The 23,143-nt window shown below is 45.6% G+C and overlaps 1 protein-coding gene across 1 annotated transcript in view; it reads left to right on the forward strand.

Annotated features, from left to right (window-relative positions):
* Positions 1–23,143, forward strand: part of FBXL2 (F-box and leucine rich repeat protein 2) — a 477,680-nt gene that overhangs the window by 437,324 nt on the left and 17,213 nt on the right. Inside the window, exon 14 of the mRNA XM_078688338.1 lies at positions 19,774–19,986. Within this exon, the coding sequence (XP_078544464.1) occupies positions 19,774–19,986 (213 nt within the window). The remainder of the gene's footprint in view (positions 1–19,773; positions 19,987–23,143) is intronic.

Genomic DNA, 23,143 nt, shown 5'->3' on the forward strand with positions numbered 1-23,143 from the left:
ATCCCTGACCTCAGGTGCCCCCTCGCTGCTGCTCACTATTTGCGCCCGTTTTTTTCCCGCTTTTTTTCCCGCTTTTGCCCTCTGTGCCCAGCTGTCATTGTTCTGTTTTCCTCTGTGATTAATGTTTAGTGCTTCTTTTTTGTAAATAGGATTTTGCGCCTTGTTTTCTTTCACTGTTCCCCTAGTGTGACCCCCCCTCCACTCCCCGCTTCCCGCCGCTGCTCCCTCGCGGCCCCACCCCTTTTTCACCTCTGTCAACCCCATTGGCCCCCCCCGCTCCCAGCTGCTCCTCCCTCCCACTTCGCCTTAAATGGAACCCGTGCGGCGTAGGCGAGTGTGACCTGTTCCAGGACACCCCCATGCCGCACGGCCCTCCAGCTGTAGGTGCGGTTCTCCCCCAGCGCCACAGGTCCATCCCTGACCTCAGGTGCCCCCTCGCTGCTGCTCGCTATTTGCGCCCGTTGTTTTCCCGCTTTTTTCCCACTTTTGCCCCTCTCTGCCCAGCTGTCATTGTTCTGTTTTCCACTGTGATTGTTTAGTGCCTCTTTTTTGTAAATAGGATTTTGCGCATTGTATTCTTTCACTGTTCCCCTAGTGTGACCCCCCTCCGCTCCCCGCTTCCTGCCGCTGCTCCCTCGCGGCCCCACCCCTTTTCACCTCTGTCAACCCCATTGGCCCCCCCGCACCAGCCTCCCAGCTGCTCCTCCCTCCCACTTCACCTTAAATGGAACCCGCGCATACGCGCAGCGTTCACGCGCAGCGGGCGTGCCGATTGTGCGCCGAAGGCGTGCCAAAGGCAAGCCTGTCTACGCCCGTCCGCGCCTGGACCGCGCCCAGCGCCAGGACCCCTGGCCCCCGACGTCACCAGACCTCACGACAGACCTCTGACGCCACCACCCTCAACGCACTCAACGTCGGCCGAACCCCCGCCTGCTACCGAGCCACCCCCAAGCGCACCTACGGACCCTTCACCTGCCAAGCCTGCAAATTCACCTGCCTCCGGACCTGTACCGCACCCGACAAGCCGAGCACCAGCAGCAACCACCTCAAGTGCATCCTGCTCAACACCCGCTCTGTCCACAGGCACGCCGTCGAACTCTGGAACCTGCTCGACACAACATCACCGGACGTCGCCTATCTTACAGAAACCTGGATGAACGCTTCCTCAGCGCCTGACATCGCCATAGCCATCTCGGACGGATACAAGATCACCCGGAAGGACCGTGTAAACCAGACTGGAGGAGGCATCGCCATCGTACACAAGAACACCATCCACATCACGACCAACCCCGACGACACCTTCACCGCCGCCGAACAACTCTACTTCCAGATACACACCAATCCCAAGACCACCCTCAGAGGCACCCTCATCTACAGACCCCCAGAACCACGGACACAATTCAGCGAAGACATCCCAGACTTCATCAGACCGCACGCCCTCCCCTCCGCTGACTACATCCTCCTCGGGGACCTCAACTTCCACCTGGAGAACAACAAGGACAGAAACACCACCACCCTGCTCGACAACCTCGCCAACCTCGGACTCAAGCAACTGGTGAACACCCCCACCCACTACGCCAGCCACAGGCTTGACCCCGTCTTCTCCTCCAGCAAGCACATCTCCTTCAGCCACTCCACCGGACTCCACTGGACTGACCACAGCTGCATCCAATTCAGCTTCAGAATAACAACGACCCACAACCACCTGCAACAGATTCCTGGCAGGAGCTGGAGCAAGATCACCACTGAGCAGCTCACCACCTCCCTCCGCCAGAACCCTCCCGCCAGCACAACGAACCCCAACGAAGCAGCCAGCAACCTCACACAGTGGCTCACCAACTGCACAAATGACCTCACACCACTGAAGAACCCTCCCAGCAGACCCGGCAGCAAGAAAGCCTCCTGGTTCACCAACGAACTCAAGAACTCCAAGAAGAACTGCCGCACCCTCGAGAAAGCCTGGCGTCACGACCAGACCACAGACAACATGACTGCCCTCAAGCACGCCACCCGCAAACACCACCAGCTGATCCGCGCCACCAAGAAGACAGCATTCACAGAATGACTGGACATCAACGCCCACAAAAGCAAGGAACTCTTCAGCATCGTCAAAGAGCTCTCCAACCCCAGCGCCGGAAACAACGACATCACCCCCTCGCAAGACCTCTGCGACTCACTCGCCTCGTTCTTCCACCGCAAAATCGCCGATATACACAACAGCTTCGGCGCACCTACCACGCACCCAACCACCGAACCAACGCCCCCCACCACCCCCCTCTGCGCCTGGACCCCGATCAGCACCGAAGACACCAACGCACGATGAACACCATCCACTCTGGATCACCAACCGACCCCTGCCCCCACCACGTCTTCAACAAGGCCGACTCCATCATCGCACCCCAACTCCGGGACATCATCAACACCTCCTTCAACACCGCCACCTTCCCGGAGATCTGGAAGCACGCCGAGCTCAGCGCCCTCCTGAAGAAACCAACAGCAGACCCCACCGACCTCAAGAACTACCGCCCCATCTCGCTCCTATCTTTTCCTGCCAAAGTCATCGAGACAGCTTGCCGCCTTCCTCGAGACAAACGGATCCCTCGACCCCTCGCAGTCCGGTTTCCGAGCCAACCACAGCACTGAGACCGCCCTCATCGCAGCCACTGATGACATCAGGTCCCTGCTCGACAACGGGGAAACAGCGGCCCTCATCCTCCTGGACCTCTCTGCAGCGTTCGACACTGTCTGCCACCGCACCCTAGTGCAGCGCCTCAGCAACATTGCAGTCCAAGAGAAGGCACTGGAGTGGATCATCTCATTCCTCGCCGGAAGAACCCAGAGAGTCCGCCTGCCCCGTTCAGATCCGAGGTCACCGAAGTCATCGGCGGCCTACCACAAGGATCATCACTCAGCCCAACTCTCTTCAACGTCTACATGAGCCCTCTCACAGCCATCGCACGCACACACAACCTCAACATCATCTCCTACGCCGACGACACCCAGCTGATCCTCTCCCTCACCAATGACCCCTCCACCGCCAGAACCAGCCTGCATGAAGGGATGAAAGACGTCGCCGAGTGGATGAAGAACAGCCGCCTGAAACTGAACTCAGACAAGACGTAAGTCCTCATCCTGGGATCATCGCCCTCCGCTTGGGACGACTCCTTGTGGCCGCCTACCTTGGGCAGCGCATCCAAACCAACGGACCACGCACACAACCTGGGTGTCATCCTGGACTCCTCCCTCACGATGACCAAGCAAGTTAATGCAGTCTCATCATCCTGCTTCAACACCCTGCGCATGCTCCGAAAGATCTTCCGATGGATCCCCACCGAAACCAGGATGACGGTCACCCAGGCCCTCGTCACCAGCCGTCTGGACTATGGAAACACCCTCTACGCTGGAACCACAGCCAAACTCCAGAAAAAACTTCAGCGCATCCAGAACGCCTCAGCACGACTCATCCTGGACATCCCGCGCCGCAGCCACATCTCCACCCACCTGAAAGACCTGCCATGGCTCCCCGTCAACAAGAGGATCACGTTCAGACTCCTCACCCACGCACACAAGGCTCTACACGACTTGGGCCCGAAGTACCTCAACAGCCGCCTCACTTTCTACACACCCACCCGCCAGCTCTGATCCGCCAGCCTCGCCCTCGCCTCCGTCCCAAGAATTCGGAAATCTACTGTCGGTGGAAGATCCTTCTCCTACCTGGCAGCCAAGACATGGAACTCCCTCCCCACTCACCTACGGCTGACCCAGGATCACCTCTCCTTCAGGAAATTACTCAAGATCTGGCTGTTCGAGCAGTAGCGAACCCCCTCCTCCCCTCAGCACCTTGAGACCCTTACGGGTGAGTAGCGCGCTATACAAATTTTATGATTGATTGATTGATTGTATTGACTATACACAAAGAAGTTTAAAATATGGAAAAAAACAGAGCTAATTTAGCCCTGATGAAAACCTCCAGACCATATTGGCAACTAAAAAAGCTGAAAAATGTTGACTAAGAATTGGGATGATGGGATACTAATTGCCATTCCCCATTTATATGTTTCTAATAGATACTTCTAACCTGCATATTTTTAACCTTTAGTATATTCTCCAGGTACCAGGCTGGACCTCGATATTTTCAGACCATGGCTCCCATAGGTGGTGTTGTGCACCCCTGTGTTGGACTCAGTCTGCCCAGGCGTGAAAGATGCAATTTACAATAATATGTCAAATAAAAATATTTACACCATTTTATTTTTTGGGTCAAATAAACTTTTTTCATTTTCTCTATACTTTGCCATAAGGAGACTCCACAGTTAGGGAGGAGATCCCAGCATTGGTAAGTATAGGGAACATTTTAAATAGTTTATTACATTCTCAAATGTTGGTAAAAATATTCCATGTTAAATATAAATGTAAATATTTTTTGATATTTATTTTAAATATACAACTAAACAAAACAATGCGATAGCACGATGAATTTATTTTTTAAACAAATCTTTGATGTAAATATATTAAATTAAAATAGAATTATTTTTTAAAGTTTAAATAAAAAATAAATTCCCACCTAAAGAAAAAAAATATTATGCTTTAATAATTTTAAGAAGTGATGTATACACTTAATCTAAAGTATTGTTACATTTATTTCTAAATGATAGAAACATATTAAAATGTTTTATAACAAAAAATATATAAATGTATATATTCTTTAATATTAAATTGTTTATTTATATTTCTAGCTATTATAAATACTTTAATTTATTTTAACATTATTTGCTATGGTGTTTTTGTTTTATTTTAAGTCCTTAACTCCATTATTTTTCAGTGCCAGTGGCTGCTAATGTGTGGTGCTAGACTTACTATTGTTGTTTTTTTTTAAGTATTTTTTTTAGTAGTAACTCATTCTTGTAAATTTAGCCCCATCCCATTTTTCAGGGGTGGATACATAGAAGTCTTTACTTTTGCGTAACTTTACTTTTGAATTTTCTGCATAGCAAAAAGTAATCATTCGTGTAATTTACTTTTTGTAAATAGCCATGTACATTTTTTTTCCAGGGTGAAATCTTGATATTTTGTGTAATCAGTGATACTGGGTTAACAGTCGAAGACTCAATTGAGGAATGCATTGGTATATTCAGGATTTTGTGGTATATTCAGGATTTTCTGCCAACCACAGCACCGAGACCGCGCTGGTTGCCGCCGCAGATGACACCAGAACACTCCTCAACCATGGAGAAATGGTGACCCCCGATGCTCCTTGACCTCTTTGTGACGTTCAAAAGTCCCCCACAACACCGTCATCCATCAACAGATTCTACAACATAGGCATATGCCAAGACGCCCTCAAGTGGATCACCTCCATCCTCACAGGATGCACATAGAGCATCCAACTGCCTCCCTTCACCTCCACACCTGAAGTCATCATATGCGGCGTACCACAAGGATCATCCCTGAACCCCACCCTGTTCAACATCTACATGACCACCCTAGAAGACGTTGTTGGATCCCCTGACTCAACATAATCTCCAATGCAGACAACACAACTGATCCTCCCACTCACCAAGGACCCCACCAACACAAAACCAACTTGCCATGACCAATATAGCCAAATGGATGAGAGACAACTGCCTCCAATCCAACTCCAACAAAACTGAAGTACTGATCTTCGGAAAGAACAATTCCGCATGGGATCACAGCTTGCGGTCTGCAAAACTCGACCCACACCGGCCGACCACGTATGCAATCTCTGCATCATCCTTGACAGCCAACTGACCATGAAACGACAAGTTAACGCAGTCACCTCCTCCTGCTTCCACACACTTTGCATGCTCCACAGAATCTTCAGATGTATCCCAACGAACACCAGAAAGACCTTCGTTCAGTCCCTCATCACAAGTGGCCTAAACTACAGTACCACCCTGGATGGACGCCAACACGTCCATCCAGCTCTTCAAAATGCTCCAGACCATATAGAACACCAAGGCCAGACTCATCCAGGACCACCTGAAACAAACCCACATTGCCACCCCTCCAGAGAGACCTCCACTGGCACCCTTCCAGAAATCATACCAGTTCAAGATCCTCACACACGCCTACAAAGCTCTCCATGACTAGGACCTGTCTACCTCAACCGTTGACTGAACTTCCACTAACACGCCAGACTCCTACTTCCCTCTTCACTCGCCCTCGTACAGCCCCCTGCATCTGCTGTACCTGCAGCAGCGGCTTCTCCTTCTCATACATTGCAGCCAAGACCTGGAATGACCTCCCCCTCCAGCTCTGTACAGCCACATCGCTGGCAGACTTCATAGAGAGACTCATGCCTTGGCTCTTTGAAGGAGATACAGTGCCTCGATACTCCTAGGGGTGACAGAGTTGTGTTTTACAAATGCTGATTGATTGGTTGGTTTATTAGAATGAGTTGTAGCACAACAACAATATGGTCCAGCACTCCAAATTACAATTTCTCTGATTCCACCATTTTATTTATATCAAACATTAATTCAGCAGGTGTTATTTCAATTTTCTTTATTCATAAAGTCTTCTTCATAACAAAATATGACCATAGCCAACGCGTTTCGTCCAATCGGACTTCTTCAAGGCAAAGAAAGGTATGTTGGCCTTCTATTAAGGGTGCTGTCTATGATACGTAATCCGTTTTCCTCAAATTGATACCAGAAGGGCCTTGTCAAGGCAGAGTCTCTTTCTGGGTAAAATCCTATTGTTTCAGTGACAGTCTTCTGTATGTTATTGAATCATTAGCCAAAGTCTGGCATAAGGCAATGGGTGTTATCCCATTACAACCTGCAAAAAGTGACAAGCGCTCGCGAGCCTCTGGTCACGTTTTGCAAGTTGTAATGGGACCATGTTGTTGTTGTGCTATTTGTGGGATTTTATAATCCTAGGAGGCTTAAGGGTATTGAGCCTCAGGTCCTTTGCACCACAGAAGTTAAAGCTACACATGAACCCACTACAGTGATAAGTGCAGTGCCAATTGCCTCATACCCGTTGCATTGTGTTTTCTTTATCTAGTTTGAGTTGTAGAACTCAGGAGAAACTCATCCTTAGATGAGCTCAGTTGCAGATGATGAGTTAGTGGTAATTTTTTTAATGTAAGGGCAAGAAAACTGGCAGTTTGGTTTGCAAAGAGTTCTAAAGATAGGGCTGCTTATCGTCAGCACATTCATTTTAGAGGTTTCCTGGGTTTGTTATTAAAGTTGTGAGAGGCTTTATATAGTGATTGAAGATCGTTGGAGGCAAGATAAAGCTTTGAGAAAAAACCTGTGACAAGGGTACAGAACTTGAGAAGCAGTACTAAGTTTGATCTGATGGGATTGTTTAGTTGTATTATAAATGAAACAATTAAGGACTTGTGGCATGGATGCTCATATTTGTTTTGAGAATATAAATAAATGTAGCATGGTTCACCGTGTTGAAGATAGCAAATAAGTCAAGAAGAACAAGTAGACAGGTTGCCCGCTTTTAGATGCATAGAGCATCATTAACCACATAGCAAAGTAGTTTCAGCACTACAATCTTGCTTGAAGCAAGACTGCAAGTCATCAGTTAAATCATTCTCTGTTATATGTTGAGAGATTTGTGAGGCTGTGCAAATTTTAATAACCTTTGTGAAGAACTGATGCCCACCATCCATAATTTGGTGTCTTCGTTAAAGAATTCTCCAACAGACACTTGAGAGAAACCCTCTATTTGGCTCAGTAGCACATAGGAGAGGCCGAAAACCCATATTAAATAAATGCCAATGTACACCATAGATCAGTTGAATAAGAACCTGTATCTAATAGGTCCACATGACTATCTGTACACCTTCATGTACACACAGTGTTTCACATTTCCTTACTGGACTGTGTCAGAAAGGCAAACAGATTTTCCTCACCGCTTCCTCCGGATAAGGTGAATGCATAAGCTTGCTATGAAGTCGAGGCTGTGTTTGATTCCACAATGGTACCTGGATTATTATATCACCCTGCCGACTGGAAAGGTGAGGATCTAGATGCCTGCTTATAGGAAGCAGCAGGATGCATGTACTTCCTAAACCTAGTGCACCTTTCTCATGCTTGCAACTCATCCACACTGTGCCCTGTAGGACAGCATTTAGATTGTGGGAACCCATGGTTTGCACTGTCTGTCCCCTGTCTCATTGTGTTCCACCCAGCTAAGGCCCCTATGAAATCTCAAACAGCTCGGCGACTTCTACTGAATAATCCCTCTGGCTCCCTAATCACATTTCCTTCTGCCCACATAGTGCACCACCGAAATCTCAAGAATCCAAAGTGTCACGAGACAGATAGTAGCAAACTATCTTAGGGGTGGTCACATCTATACTGTACTCAGGACCTTCACCCTTTGCTTGGCTTTCCAGTTTAGTGGCACACTCTTGTGTGGAGGTCTGCTTCAGCCCAGGTGCATCAGCTGGTTTCTGTGGCCAATCAGCTGGTCTCTGCTGCTGCTCAGTTTCCTGCTTCTGTATTTTCGATGACGGCACTTCCAGACCTGCCTAGCATAAAAAGTTAAAATTAGTGATGGGCTATGCATGTGTGCGTTCAGGACAAAGAACCCATTTCCACGCCTGGAGTACATTAAGTGCACCACCATCAGTTCTGAACAGATTTCATTTGAATTGCCTGGTGCTCAGAAACAGACCCAGTGAAATAACAAGCCTCCACTGCTGCTTTGAGTGCCTTGTTAATGTCAATATATTACTACTGAACATTACCTCACCTCCTGAAAATATGTTATGTAGAAACCCTGCTGTTGCTCAACAGATTCATCTCAGACCGTGAGAACCATACCGTGACACCAGGATCATTTGTGTCGGATATCCAAAACCACAAACCCTTCCACTGCGAGGACCACCAGTCTTGACTAGTCATTGTCTGTGTAGCTTTCCCATCTGCTTGTGATTATAGCTGCAAGATCTCAAAGAACTTAATAATGCCCGACCTATGTGCTGTGTCATTGATGCTTATATTATCTCCTACCTCTTGCTGTTCCACATCATCAAGCCTCTGTATACCCCGATGAAGACGCTGGATACCAGCTGTGCCAGAACCAGAAGCCCATGACCCTGAACACAGAATATCTCCCCCGTGGTCGTCTCGTCCCTTTTCCCTTTGACATTTCCAACCCCCAAATAGGCAGTGTGCGATAATGCTGCTGGAATTATTATTATTATTATTATTATTATTATTATTATTATTATTAAGAAACTTATAATGCTCAAAGCTACTCCAAGGGGTTTCCTGGTGCAGAACAAATACACACCTTGCAACACAAACAAAAAAAATACACACCCTTTTCCAGAACACATCCAGACTACACGTTATTGGTGTTTGGTTTGCCACCATGCCCTGTTTTTTGGGGCAGAAAGGGGTTCGCAATAAAAACCCTCTAAACATGTTTCCCAGTATGTTTAACCATTGGCTGAAATAGCTTTTTCTTACACAAGGATGGTTGCAGAGCTAACAAGTTGTGAGTGTAAACGTTTAAATACATTTTCATCTTCATCGTAGTAGTCATTTATAATTAACGCCCCTTCAAGTGTTGTAATTGCACATTGTATAATCATTTATTCTTTGTTTGAATTTCTGTACATTAAAAGCTTGACAGTTTGTTATGATGCAGTTACAATACAATGGAATTAAATACTCAGAACAGAAGCATCTATGCAAGAGCTATTGGCTTTGCCAATGTGTTTTAGCTGTGTTGTACACCAGCGTGGCTGCTGTTCTTCATGTTTGAAGTTAGTGGGATAGAGTAAAGTGGTGTGTTGTGTCGTAGAGCAGATTGATGAAGAGTGAAGGAGAGAGTCATAGAGTGGAGTGGCATAGAGTGGAGTTGCATCAAATGGTGTACAGTTCAGTGGCATAGAGTAGACTGGACTGCTGTAGAGTGAGTTGCGTAGAGCGTTGCAGAGTATAGTGGCTAAGAATGCAGTGTTGTAAAGTGCAGCGGCATAGAATTCAATGGCGTACATTGGAGTATCGTAGAATGTAGTGGCGTTGTTAGAAATGGGGGTCTCTCGTTGGCAGAGGTAGGTACCTTTGTTCAAATAGGGACCCTTGCTTCTAGTCACAGTAAGGGGCATACACACTGTAGATAACCCCTGCTCATCCTCTTGGTAGCTTGGCATGAGCAAACAGGCTTATCCCAAAGGCACTGTGTAAAGTATTTGTACCATCACTCACAGTAACACAGTGAAAACACCATAAATGGACACCACACAGTTTAGAAAAATACCCTTATCTATACTAAACTGGACTAAAACAACAAAAATCCAAAAGAACAGTTACAAATATGACTTTCAAATGGTTTCAAGAACGTGTACCATAGAAAACTATGGATGCGTGACTTTTCACCAAAGAACCTATATATGCATCAAAGTTCCAAGAGCCAAACAGCTGCAGAGTTGTAAAACAAAGAGATGCAACACTCCTGAGACCTTAGGGAGGCAATGCAACAGTCCCGCTGCACGCAGGAGAAAGGTTACGTCGAATCCAGTCTGCGCGGGGGTAATGAGTCGATTCTTCGGGATGGTTCTGGTCTGCGGGTGATGCTTCGGATGAGCTTGCCACACAGGTGCGATGCGTGGAATTCTCGGATGCATTGGCAATCGATGCAGCGGCGTTGAGCGGTGCTGCGTCGGTCCTCTTCAGCTGCGATCCCTCGATGTGTTGATTATTGCAGCGGCACCAGGCGCTGTGGCGGTGTCTGCAGTGGCACAGCAATGTGTGGAAATTCTTATCGCGCCAAGGAGATGCGTCAGGAAAACAGCCGTCAGAAGAGCGACGCGTAGATTTTAGCAGTTCTTCACGTTCTTCTTTCTTCCAGCTCCCAAACAGCAGCAACAACCTCCGGAGGACTGAACTGGCACATGCACTTCTAGGCAGGTCAGAACTCACACCAGCAGAGTTCGGGGGAGCTGGGGGTGACGTCTTTGTGTCCCTGAGACTTATAAACAGGAGGCCAGCTCACTTCAGGGCCTTAGAGATCTCCTTCAAGCAGGGGACACATCGCACAGCAAAGTCCTTCTCCTTTGCTTGGCAGAAACAGCAACTGCAGGCCAACCCTAGACACACCGCAAGGGCAGTACTTCTCATCAGTCTCTCCAGCTCTTCTCCTTGGCAAAGGTTCCTATTGAATTCCAGGAATGATCTAAAGTTCAGGGGTTTTAGGTCTAATACTTATACCCCAAAATGTCTTTGCTCTCTTTGTGCAGGGGACTCTGAGCTTGATCAAACCAGTTCTGGGGGGCACTCTGCAAGTGCACAACAACATCCACTGTCAGTGTGAGCCTTGGTTCCAGATACACCCACAAGGGGGCAGAGCCAGCATTGTGGAAGGCAGGCACAGCCTTATTCAGGTACAGGTGCTACTCCTCCCACCATTCCAAATGCAGACTAGGCCTATTCAGCCTAGTGCTGACGCATCCAGACTCCTGGAGCCACTGTACCTCCCTTCCTCTGTCACTCCAAAGCCAGGCAGTCCATCTACAAACAGGCAGAGGCACACAGGATGGTTGAACAAGAAAATACAATAGTATCAAAGATTTCCCTCATCGACCATATTATTTACATATAAAGATTACTTCACATAATTTGTCAATTCGATTAAAAAAGTACACCTATAAACACTAAGTTTTATCTCAAAAATACATTTTCATTTATATCAAAAAGTTATTCATTATTTTTTATTTTTTACTTTTCTTTTCTTTTTTGAAATAAGTCCATTTAACAAGTGACAGAATGTAGACTTCAGTCCTACAATACATATGTTCATTGATACATATTTCTCTTATAATTCATACTGTTCCTAAAACAACCACATACAAAATCCTAATATAACCATATCCCCCTGGATCACTTCATTCATACACATTAATATCAACTCTCATACCACTCCTTTCACTCTCACAGCATCAATACAAACTATATCAAAACTTGGTACTCAAGACGTCTCAATAACAACACCCCATAACGCCTCCAAAGACTTTTGTTTGGAGGCGTTATGGGGTGACGGATAACGACGGACACATAAGAGAGAAGGTTTTGCACAAGAGATTTTATTGGACTACTAAGAGTCATTGTGAATATATCCACTGATCAGATTTGACCAATGGGAATCTGTAAGGACGTAATTCCTAAGGATGACACTACTACTGGTTATTAGAAATTTGGAATAGGACTGAGGCCTTTGGATAACATGCGGACCCTAATCTGTGTGTATAAGAACTACTAACGAGATCCCCCTAACCTCAAAACGGATAACTTTGAAAAACTATCGACATCATTGGGATATTGGAAAATTAATATCTCATACGCTAGGTTTATGCAACAACACAAACTGGTCCCCTGGAATCCACATGTGTTATATCTCACGAGGTCCTGAAGAAGGTGGTTTTCGGACATCATTTAATCCACCGAAACGCGCGTAGACCATTCTAGTGCTGGGTCCCATACTTTGTTATTGAGACGTCTTGAGTACCAAGTTTTGATATAGTTTGTATTGATGCTGTGAGAGTGAAAGGAGTGGTATGAGAGTTGATATTAATGTGTATGAATGAAGTGATCCAGGGGGATATGGTTATATTAGGATTTTTTATGTGGTTGTTTTAGGAACAGTATGAATTATAAGAGAAATATGTATCAATGAACATATGTATTGTAGGACTGAAGTCTACATTCTGTCACTTGTTAAATGGACTTATTTCAAAAAAGAAAAGAAAAGTAAAAAATAAAAAAAATGAATAACTTTTTGATATAAATAAAAATGTATTTTTGAGATAAAACTTAGTGTTTATAGGTGTACTTTTTGAATCGAATTGACAAATTATGTGAAGTAATCTTTATATGTAAATAATATGGTCGATGAGGGAAATCTTTGATACTATTGTATGTTCTTTCTCCTCTTTTTCCCTGACCACACGGTCTCATAGAGGGGGTCCCTAAATATTGCACTTGAACAAGAAAATAGCCACTGTCCAAAAGTGGTATTTTCAAACACACAATTTAAATAAACCACCTTTACTAAAATATGTGTTATTAAATCCTGAGTTCAGGGATACCCAACTACATTTTTCCATTGTATCCCTATGGGAAGATATGCTTGTAAAATGTTACAAAGCATTCCCCAATCAGTCCTATGGGGCTAGATAGCCTTTCAATAGTGACAAACTTAATTGGCAGTATTTCAATATCAGGATATGTTACACACCAGTACATGTCCAGATTTCACACAAACTGCACCCTGCCCAGGGGGGTACCTTGGACCTACAATGGGGGTGCCCTATAAGTAAGAAAAGGGAATGTTAGGGCCTGGCAAGTGGATGCCCTTGCCAAGTTGACATGACAGTTAAAAACTGCGCACAGGCACCGCGGTGCCAGGCCTGAGACCTCTTTCAGGGCTACTCATGTGGGTGGCAAAATCAGTGCTGCAGACCCGCTAGTAGCATTTGATTTAGCAGGCATGGCACACTCAGTGCACTTTACTAGGGACCTACTGGTAAATCAAATACGCCAATCATTGATAACCAATCACAATAACAATTTACACAGAGAGCATATGCACTTTAGCACTGATCAGCAATGGTAAAGTGCCCAGAGTCCTATAGCCAACAACAACAGGTCAGGAAAAAATAGGAGGAAGAAGGAAAAAGTTTGGGGATAACCATGCAATAAGGGCCATTTCCAACACAACCCCCTTCCAGCCTAAAGCCAGGGTAGAACAATCAACACCTTGATGGGCTTCCCGGCTTGGGGCAACAGAACATGGAACTGGGCCCGAACAGCAGGGGTCCCTTCTTGTTCTATGCTTCCCTGAACCCAGTTGGATGCCTCTATCCATACACTCAGGCCCCTCTAGGCTTACCCATGGGGGACCCTTCCCCTCACCTGGATACCACATCTGTGCAGTACCTAAACTTACTTTACTCACAGATGTATCCCAACAGGTAGACTGCACCCACATTGCCAACACAGTAATGTGGCCCAGTCCACTCCCAGGATGAGACTCCTGTCCCTCTCCCAGGGGCAACTCTGTCTACCAGAACAGCAAACCATAGTGGCCACTGATGCCAGTTCTCATGCCTCTCAAGGCTCTCTAATCTTTGTGGTTCGGAAAGTAGGAGGAGGTACCCCCAGGTGCCTGGTACCTTTTCTCCACTTTTCCTCCTGCCACGTCAGGTATGGCATCCTGACACTGGCCCACCAGTCCAGGGTCTCTCCCCTGTTGCTGAACAAGAGACTAGGGTGGGCCCGCCCGCACACCCTGTCTTCCTCACTGGGGCTCTGCACCCTCCCACCTGGAGTGGTACCCCCAGAAGACAACTTGGTAGGGGCACTGTTAGCAGTCGCCCCTTTCTCCAGGTTAGGGGGGATACCCTGAACCTGGTCATCCAACCCAGGGTCTGTAACCTTAGGCTGGACCTGTGCCTTGTAATCCAGTACTTCCGGGGGAGTACACCAACTCAACCCCAGGGAAAAACACTCCTCATGAGTGGTACAAGAGTCTGCCTGGTGCAGATATCCAGCCTCCTGTCCACTGGACAGAGCATTAAGACCCCCCAGGCCAGAAGTGGCCTCACCAGGGTCCGTCCTGGTGTTCTCTGACCTCAGAGCTGTCAACCCCTGACCCACTAGTCTTTCCACTGGGGACTGTGTCCCCCCTTCACCCTGTCCTCTGGACTCATGCACCCTCCCTACTGGAGCAGGGTTGCCAGCCACCAGAATTGGTGGGATGCTTGTTACAGCAGCCCCCCCCCTAGTCCACCTGATGCTTTGGGATCCCCCTTAGGAAATGGCCTCGCGGTACGGACTAGACTCCTCTCTCCTGGTGTTCCCTTATGGAACCAACCAGGTCCTGAGACTGGGTTTCGGGCACCTTGGGACACAGCCCACTCCAGATCCTTCTCTTCTGCGACAAGAGACCCTGCACCCCTCCCCTTACACTGGGACCTATATGGGCTACAACAAACCTCCTCTACCTCACTTAGTTGGGAAAACATGAGCCACCCCTTCAGGATCACTCCCAAAAGCTTCTTCAGACCCTCTGGAATCCACCAAAAGGTCTGTCTCCTGCGCAAGCTCTCTGGAATCTGAGAATTTACACTCCACCGGGTGTTGGCGTAGCTCTGAAAAGCAGGGACTTAAAATATGCTCTCCAACAATTGAATCACACAGCCCCCCCAGTTGTTAACTAAGCTACCCTTTGCCCCATCATCCAGTGCCTCACACAAGTACCCCACACCACTCTTCTGAGATTGGCAACACAGTGTTTGACTGTCTCTGGGGGGACCTGACACTGCCACTGACCTGGGAGGTCACCACTTGGGCTCCTGGTCCACCGCAGCCCCAGCGCTGCTTGCTTGCTGCATCGGACACCAGGCTCTCTGCTTCCCTGCTGCCTGCCGCTTCCCAACCATCGCGGCAAGGCGGCAGATCGGGGACTACATCCCCCAGCACCGCTTGCGCCTAGGAAGGCGCGCATCCTGTCCCACCCCCGGAGGTGCGCTTAAGGCCAGCGCGAGCCCCCGCGTCGCGGGATCGCACGCGGGTCGGTGCCCGGGGCTAAGCCCGGGCAAAGGGTGGGCCATCTGTGGCCCTCAGCGGCACAAGGACGACGGGGACGGGCCATTCCCCTGGCATCCCCACAAGAGAAGGTACAGTGCCCATTCTTTTTTGTAGAAGACTCATGGACTCTTTGTTTTACCAACATAGCCATATTACATAAACCATGACATCCAAGGGGGCCTATCCAATCTTCAATCAACGACGCCCGGGCCAGGAAATGGACACGTTCACTCAGAGCCATATGACCCTTATCAATATCAACGACACTGATTCTGATGACTGCCGTCAACCCCTAGATCCAACTCAAACCCTCCCACAAACCACTGTCAGTTCAGAAAAATTGTCTTATTGGGAGGAATTAAATGCTTTGTGCGGGACTAATTTTATTCCAGTTATAGCCCCTTCCCCCGTAAAAAGGCTCTACCATCGACCCTCGCGCCGATAGACCTTGCGATCCACCCCTATCACCCAAGGAGGATAGCAGCCAAGCTATTGGACTGTCACAGGGCCAAAGTGCGAAAAGGAAGCACGACGGGGTTAATGATTACGAAACAGAAGCTAAAATACAAAAATTCTGTACTGATTCCTCATCGCCCGCCATAAATCCTATCTCATCCAAGGTGCACACCGGGACTTTGGATGACGAAGTAGCATCCCCCCATCTGCAACTATTGCCCCACCTTGAATTGATGTTAAGATCTGTAATAACACTCAAAAGTAAGGAATCAGCACCCATCCAAAAGTGTTTTCTTGTATAATTTCAAAGGTCCATGTTATCTGCCAAAGTATGCAGGTGCATTTTTCTTTGCCTCAACCCTTATTCCTGTGTAGAATCTGTAATAACACCCCTGCTTGACCAAATCAACATCTTAGGGGATAGGTTGACAAGCCTAGAGACTATTATTAAAGCCAATTCTTTCCCTCCCGCAAAGGTTGTTACACCTAATTGTTCCACTTTCCCTACTGCCCCCAGAGTGCCTCTCACTATAAAAACTGTCCCAACTGTAAGTCACTCTCCCAACTGTCTACCTAAAACCGTTACCAAAATCGCCCATACATCTGTGATCAATGCCACAAAAAATGTCCAAACCGATCGACAACCTCCTAAGAGACAATCTCCAATTGCCACCAAAATTGCCCGTAAACCCGTGTTATCTAATTTTTCAGCTACTAGAGCAGAACCTAACAGAGCAGCTTGTATCGATTTGCCTCCAGAAGCAGCCCCCTTTGTGCTTGTTCTTGCAGGAGTACCTGCACCCATCCACGGGAAACCTGAAAGCCATCAGGACCTATTTCATAAAGTCCTGTTTTGGTTATCAAAAAATAGACCCCTCCCACCCAACAAAAACGGTGGCATCCTGAGCGTTAGAAGGGTGGGCTGGTTAGGGTCATCATCTAAAGAAATTCCCGGGGACCTAGTTCTAGTTAAATTTAGGGACAGGCACACAGTCCCCTATTTACGATCCTCTCAGCCCCATGAAAATGATGGCTCCATTTCGATTTGGGATCTCTACGATTTTTACCCGAGTACCCCACCTATCCCCTCACCAAGATCTACAGCCCTACGTAAATATCTGTTAGGAAGGGGTACTACCAACTATAAACTCTCCTACCCCCATTAGATCAGCTCCAGTTATTAGAAATCGGTAGTGAATGTTTATGGAAATCAGTATTATGTAAATATGTACCGTGGTTTTTATTGTAGCTTGTGTTTTTAAAATTCAGAATATCGTTATTTTAGGAATTTGTTACGATGGGACATATGGATTTGTATAAATATTTATTGTATTTTATTGTTTTTATGGAAAATGTAACCCTCCTGTTCCTTGAAACTCATGCTTCTTTTATGGATTTATATGTAATGTACGCTTTTATGATTACCTCGTGATAATCGAATAAAGCTGATTCTGATTCTGATTCTGACTGTCTCTGTCACTCAACCCACACTTTTCTGGGTAGTCTCAACACTCACACACCAGGACTCCTACCATGGGGGAACTCATCTCCTTGCACCTCTCATCAAGAGTCAGTAGAGTGTCCCTCCCACCACTAGGAATATGATCCCTGGTGTCAGTTCCCCAATCCACTTCAGGGACCCTACACACCACTGGAGCTATCTCATAATCCTAAGCCACTGGTGTATGTAAAAAGTCAGGCGCCACATCTCTGGGTGTGTGTACTTCTCCCTCAGCACTAGACACTACATTTTTGCTGCCACCATCTGAGCTGTAATCTACTTCCAACCCAGCCAAGCTCACGTCATGAACTGCACACATTTCTTTTTCCAGGGCTAGTCATGTGGGTGGCACAATCAGTGCTGCAGGCCCGCTAGTAACATTTGATTTAGCAGCCGTGGCACACTCAGTGCACTTTACTAGGGACCTACTGGTAAATCAAATACGCCAATCATGGATAACCAATCACAATAACAATTTACACAGAGAGCATATGCACTTTAGCACTGATCAGCAGTGGTAAAGTGCCCAGAGTCCTATAGCCAACAACAGGTCAGGAAAAAATAGGAGGAAGAAGCAAAACATATGGGGATAATCCTGCATTAAGGTCCATTTCCAACAGGCGTAGATTAGTGTGTTGCATTGTAGAGTGCAGTGAAGTAGAGTGTCATAAGGCGCAGTGGTGCCAAGTCGAGTGGCATTGAGTGGTGCAAAGTAGAGTATAGGTCCGTAGAATTGAGTGGCATAGAGTTAAGTGGCATAGAGTGGGGTGATGAAGAGTAGATGCGGTGGTGTAGAGTGGCATAGAGTGAATTGGTGTAGAGTGCAGTGGCGTTCAGCAGACTGGTGTTGAGTAGAGTGGCATAGAGTGCAGTGTTGCAAAGTGGAGTGCAGTGATTTAGGGTGCACTGGCGTAGAATAGAGTGATGTACAGTAGAGAGTCTTTGTATGCACAGCAACTGTGACGAGATAAGATCAAGATTTATAGGCCTGTTTACAAAAAAGATTACTCGTGGAAGGATACAGAGAGATGTAGTGTGAAAAGGCTTTGCTCCTTGAGACGCAATACCTCACTCTGGACAGCCTAAAACAAATAAAACCTGTCAATAAAAATCCAGAAAATGTGAGTTACCAACCACAAAACCAATGACAAGCAATGGGTGTAATGCATTCCCAGGGAAGCTCTCTGAATATTCCCAATAAGCATTTGCTTTAGGCTTCGACCTAAAAATTAATCAAGCGAGCCACTGGAGAAGAGGGAAGAACCATAAGACATCTCCTCCTGACTTACTTACTCATGGATGAACATGGTAAGGGCAGTTCTTAATTTGAGGCAGTGGTTTACGGTGCTCTGCACTTGCACTTAATTGTCAACTCCAGTGCCGTCTGCAGCCTGCCACATGGTGTAAATGCCTGCCAAATTTAGAGATGAGCACTGCCTTAGTTATTTATTGATTTAATATACATTGGAAATGAAAATTACCTGCTGCTCAGGTCATTCTTGTAGATTTGGGGGCCTTGAATAGTCTGAATTGCCACACTTATAGAAGTGTGATGGTTAGTTTTATGTTGGTACTGTCATTGGGAGCACTTGCAGGGGCAATGTGTGGTGCAAGCTCCAGTGGCCTCCTATTGAGAGCCTTTGCACTTACTTTTTTACACATTAATCACTGGGTAAGGAAAATGCTCTGAAGGGATTAAATGTAAGCATGCATGGTGCAGCAGTTTCCACAGCGCAAGAGATTGCTCACACTAAAACATTCAACAAATAGGTAACCCTGTTTTTTAAATGTATGCAGCCTATAAATTACTAAGATGGATGCATCTAAAACGTGCCGCAAGAAAGAGGACAATATGTGGCTGATTGGGCTATTTATACTGTGCAGCAGGGACTAACGTACCCATCTGTGCTGTTTGAATGCATGTCTAAAACCAGCGGTTGTTGGGTAGTAGTTTTTCCTGTTAGGTCTCCTATTAATCATTGCTTGAGCTTTAAAGGTTGCAATATGCTAGAACAAGCTCAACAGGAGCCTCATGTCTTCCATAAATTTGATAATTGTCATTCAATATAGTTTCTTCGATTGCTTCTTTGCAGATAATGCCCTTGATTTTCCTGCTCTTCAATGTATTGCAATCACAAATATTTAATTGTTCAGAATGCTTTTGGTCTATTCCTGTTTAATGTTTTATGCAACTTCTATGTGTTCTGACTTTCTGCTCTTTATCTTCTTTAGAGTTTGTCTCATTGTGAGCTGATCACAGATGATGGTATTTTTCATCTTAGCAACAGTGCATGTGGTCATGAGCAACTGCAGGTGCTGGAACTGGACAACTGCCCCCTGATTACTGATATGACCCTAGAGCACTTGAAGAACTGTCAGAGCCTGGAGAGAATAGAATTATATGATTGCCAACAAGTCACCCGAGGTGGCATCAAAAGGATAAGGGTAAAATAAAACAAAAATGCAAATGTCAATACTAATATTTTCATATTAATTGCACTTTTGTTGGTGCAATACTACAATACTGATTCTCTAAACTGTTACATAATTATGCAATGTCATATTTTGCCTAATTTATGATATGAGATTATTTTTGCGTTATCTACATATGTTCGCTTTGTTTCTATCTGCACGTGTAGGTTTCTCCACAGAGAGGTGGATTTCACCTCTCACTGTTTTCCTTTATGTAAACTCCTGTGCAGAGTTGCTGTCAGGCATTGTTTTTTGTGTCTTCTCCTGTTCAGACACTGTGTTTGTTTCTTCTGAAATAGTACACACCATTGTGTCACTCAAAGACACAATACTGTATTCTTCCTGTTCACAGTACAAAATTAACAAGGGACCAATTGCCTCAACCTCCTTACTATGACTCCCACTCTTTATCATCACAGTCCTCACACCAAGAGAGTGAATCTGCGTCCTGCAGCTGAGCAACCTCCACTGTACCTTAAAATAATCTGAAATGTATTTGGCTCCTCGCCTTTCTCAGACATTCTATAACTAACCACCACTCACCATGGTCATCCTGTTTTTAATACTCAATCAGTAATCTATGGCTGTCAAAGCAATTAATCACAAAATATAGAACCCTTGGGTCTAGAAGTCTAACAAGAATTAGAGAAAGTGTCTAAGAAGGTACTTCATCGTCCCCTTGGGAGTCCCTTTATTAGGACGAAATCCCTTACCCACCATAGGTGGCATGCTTCATCATTAGGATTCTCTTTGTGTCGGGATACCTAGTCCCAGCACGGGCTACAACCCCCTCACTGAGAGGGAAGAGCTCAGGGATTTTTCTTTATAATTCGCGGTGTACTAAATACCACAATGACAAGTCACAAATCAGGTGAACTGATAGATGCAGCGCAAAAAAAAGGGGTACTGGTAGTGAAAGGATAAAACTGGCTACCAGGTATATAATATACCTTTATTAAAATGTCCTGGGGCCAGGATTAAAAACAAGGCACCGGCAGGAGTAACATATACCTGCAGATAGTGACAATAATGGTCTACATGTGCCTATGAACCCTCCTTACAGGTGTTGTGGCTTTCTTCAGGACCAACTTGTGCTGCTGCGTAATGAATTACTGTATCCACATTCCAGTGTAGTGTAAAGCTGTACAAACAATAACAGATATTCAAGAAGAGTTTCTGAGTATCTCAAAAAAATGTTAAAGAGAGAGGCTACAAAACCAATGATCCTTCTCGTCTGCAGCATAATTTGCAAGGGATTCACTGGTAGTACATATACAGGGTCATAATTGAAAAGACCTCATTAAAGTATGTCAAGTCAAGAATATGTTTATTTAGACCAGTGATTTGTCAACAAAACTGCAATAAAAAGGTGATAAAATACAAACGCAGCAATAAAACCATATATACATTATTCAGATAAAATATATCCTCCAATAAAATCGGCTACTAATTTTATAAATCATATCCATACACCTGCTGCTCAATAAGCATTGCACTGACAGCCCTCATAAATCTTTCAATAGCACATGCTATATCTAAAAAACACATCTCAGCTAAAAATTCTATGGCATGCCCTAATTTCATATTTCAAGAATATTGGGCGTAACCATTGTCTCTGCTGTTGTTTGAGTTTTAAGCAATCCAACAAAATATGCAGCATGTCACATTTGGTGTTCAACTCACAAATACAGTTCCCTCCTATTCCAATCATTTTTGATTTTGCATTAGTGCTTATCTTACAGGGGTTGAGTCCAGTTCTTACTCTCAGTACCTCGTTTCTTAATATCTGGTTTGGCAGGGTATTCACATATGGATAACTCACTTTATTCCACCATGCATTTAAAATAAAGTGTACAGATTTTTTCTCAGTTAAATATTGATATTAAATATTGATAATCCTTTTCATTAGACAATTCTGTGCATAGCGCCTTTAGCTCACTCTTGGAGATTTCTATTTGAAGGGTCTGCAGAAGCAGATTTACCTTCATTGCAGTGCAAACGGCGGCCAAGTTAGACCTAACCCTTTTTGCCCATTTTAATTCGCTTTGCACAATTTTATTCTTGCACCACTGAGAATTTTTCTTTTCATCCTCCCCACTCAGTTTTCTCCAGAATCGTATTAGGGCTTTTGCGGCCAGCATGTTCCATAAGGTCATGCCCGTTTCTAATCCTGATGCTTGAATCATGATTGAACTGGGGAGTTACAGTAAATACTTAAGGCATTTCCCCTCCTCTGCATCCCACCTGTTTTTACCACTAATATTTAGCAATTCAGCTCCATATTGGAGTTGCAGGGGGATCATTGCTTCGTACGCTTTTAGCACTGGTCTACATGACATTTCTCCAAAGGCCTTATTACATTTTTTCAGCCCACTCACCGTGGCGATAGCCCTGGCCTTTATAGCCTCTAGGTGATAATTCCATTTCAGAGACTGCTCAAACCAAACTCCAAGGTACTTATATACATTTACTACTTCAATTCTCTCCGAGCCTAGGTGCCACTTAAATTTACTTTTAGTTTTCCCAAAGCAAGGTACTCGTGTCTTTTTCATGTTTACCACTAATTTCTTCCATCTACAATAGCTCTCGAATTTCTCTAATTTCCTTTGCAGACCTATTCTGGTCTGGTCTAGGATCACAAGATCATCGGCATACAATATGCATGCCACGTGTTTACTATTCATTTTGGGGCTAAAGCCTTTTTCAGCAGCTAATGTCGTGGGCAGGTTGGCTACAAGCGAGGAGAAGAGTAGAGGGGCTAACACACAACCCTGTGTCAATCCATTGTTCACTTGTATTTTTTGTGTTAACTTCCCCATGGTATCAAAAATAACATGAGCCCAGTTCCTCCTATTCAACTCTTGAATTAGCCTTAAGAGGTCATTTGGGATATCTTGTTTTCTCATTGCCTCCCATAGACGGTTTGTATCTACAAGGTCAAAAGCTGCACAGAAATCAACAAAGCAGCAGAAAAGGCTCCGCCTCTGATCCACTGACTTGTATGCAATGGACCAGAGCAAGAAACAGTGGTCAATTGTAGAATGTCTTTCTTTGAAGCCCCCTGTTCCTTTGGTACTATACCATTAAGATCAGCCCAATCTTTTAGCATTCACAGGATTATTTTTGCAAA

The sequence above is a fragment of the Lissotriton helveticus genome, chromosome 4_1 (genome assembly GCF_964261635.1).
Source record: "Lissotriton helveticus chromosome 4_1, aLisHel1.1, whole genome shotgun sequence".
Lineage (NCBI taxonomy): Eukaryota > Metazoa > Chordata > Amphibia > Caudata > Salamandridae > Lissotriton > Lissotriton helveticus.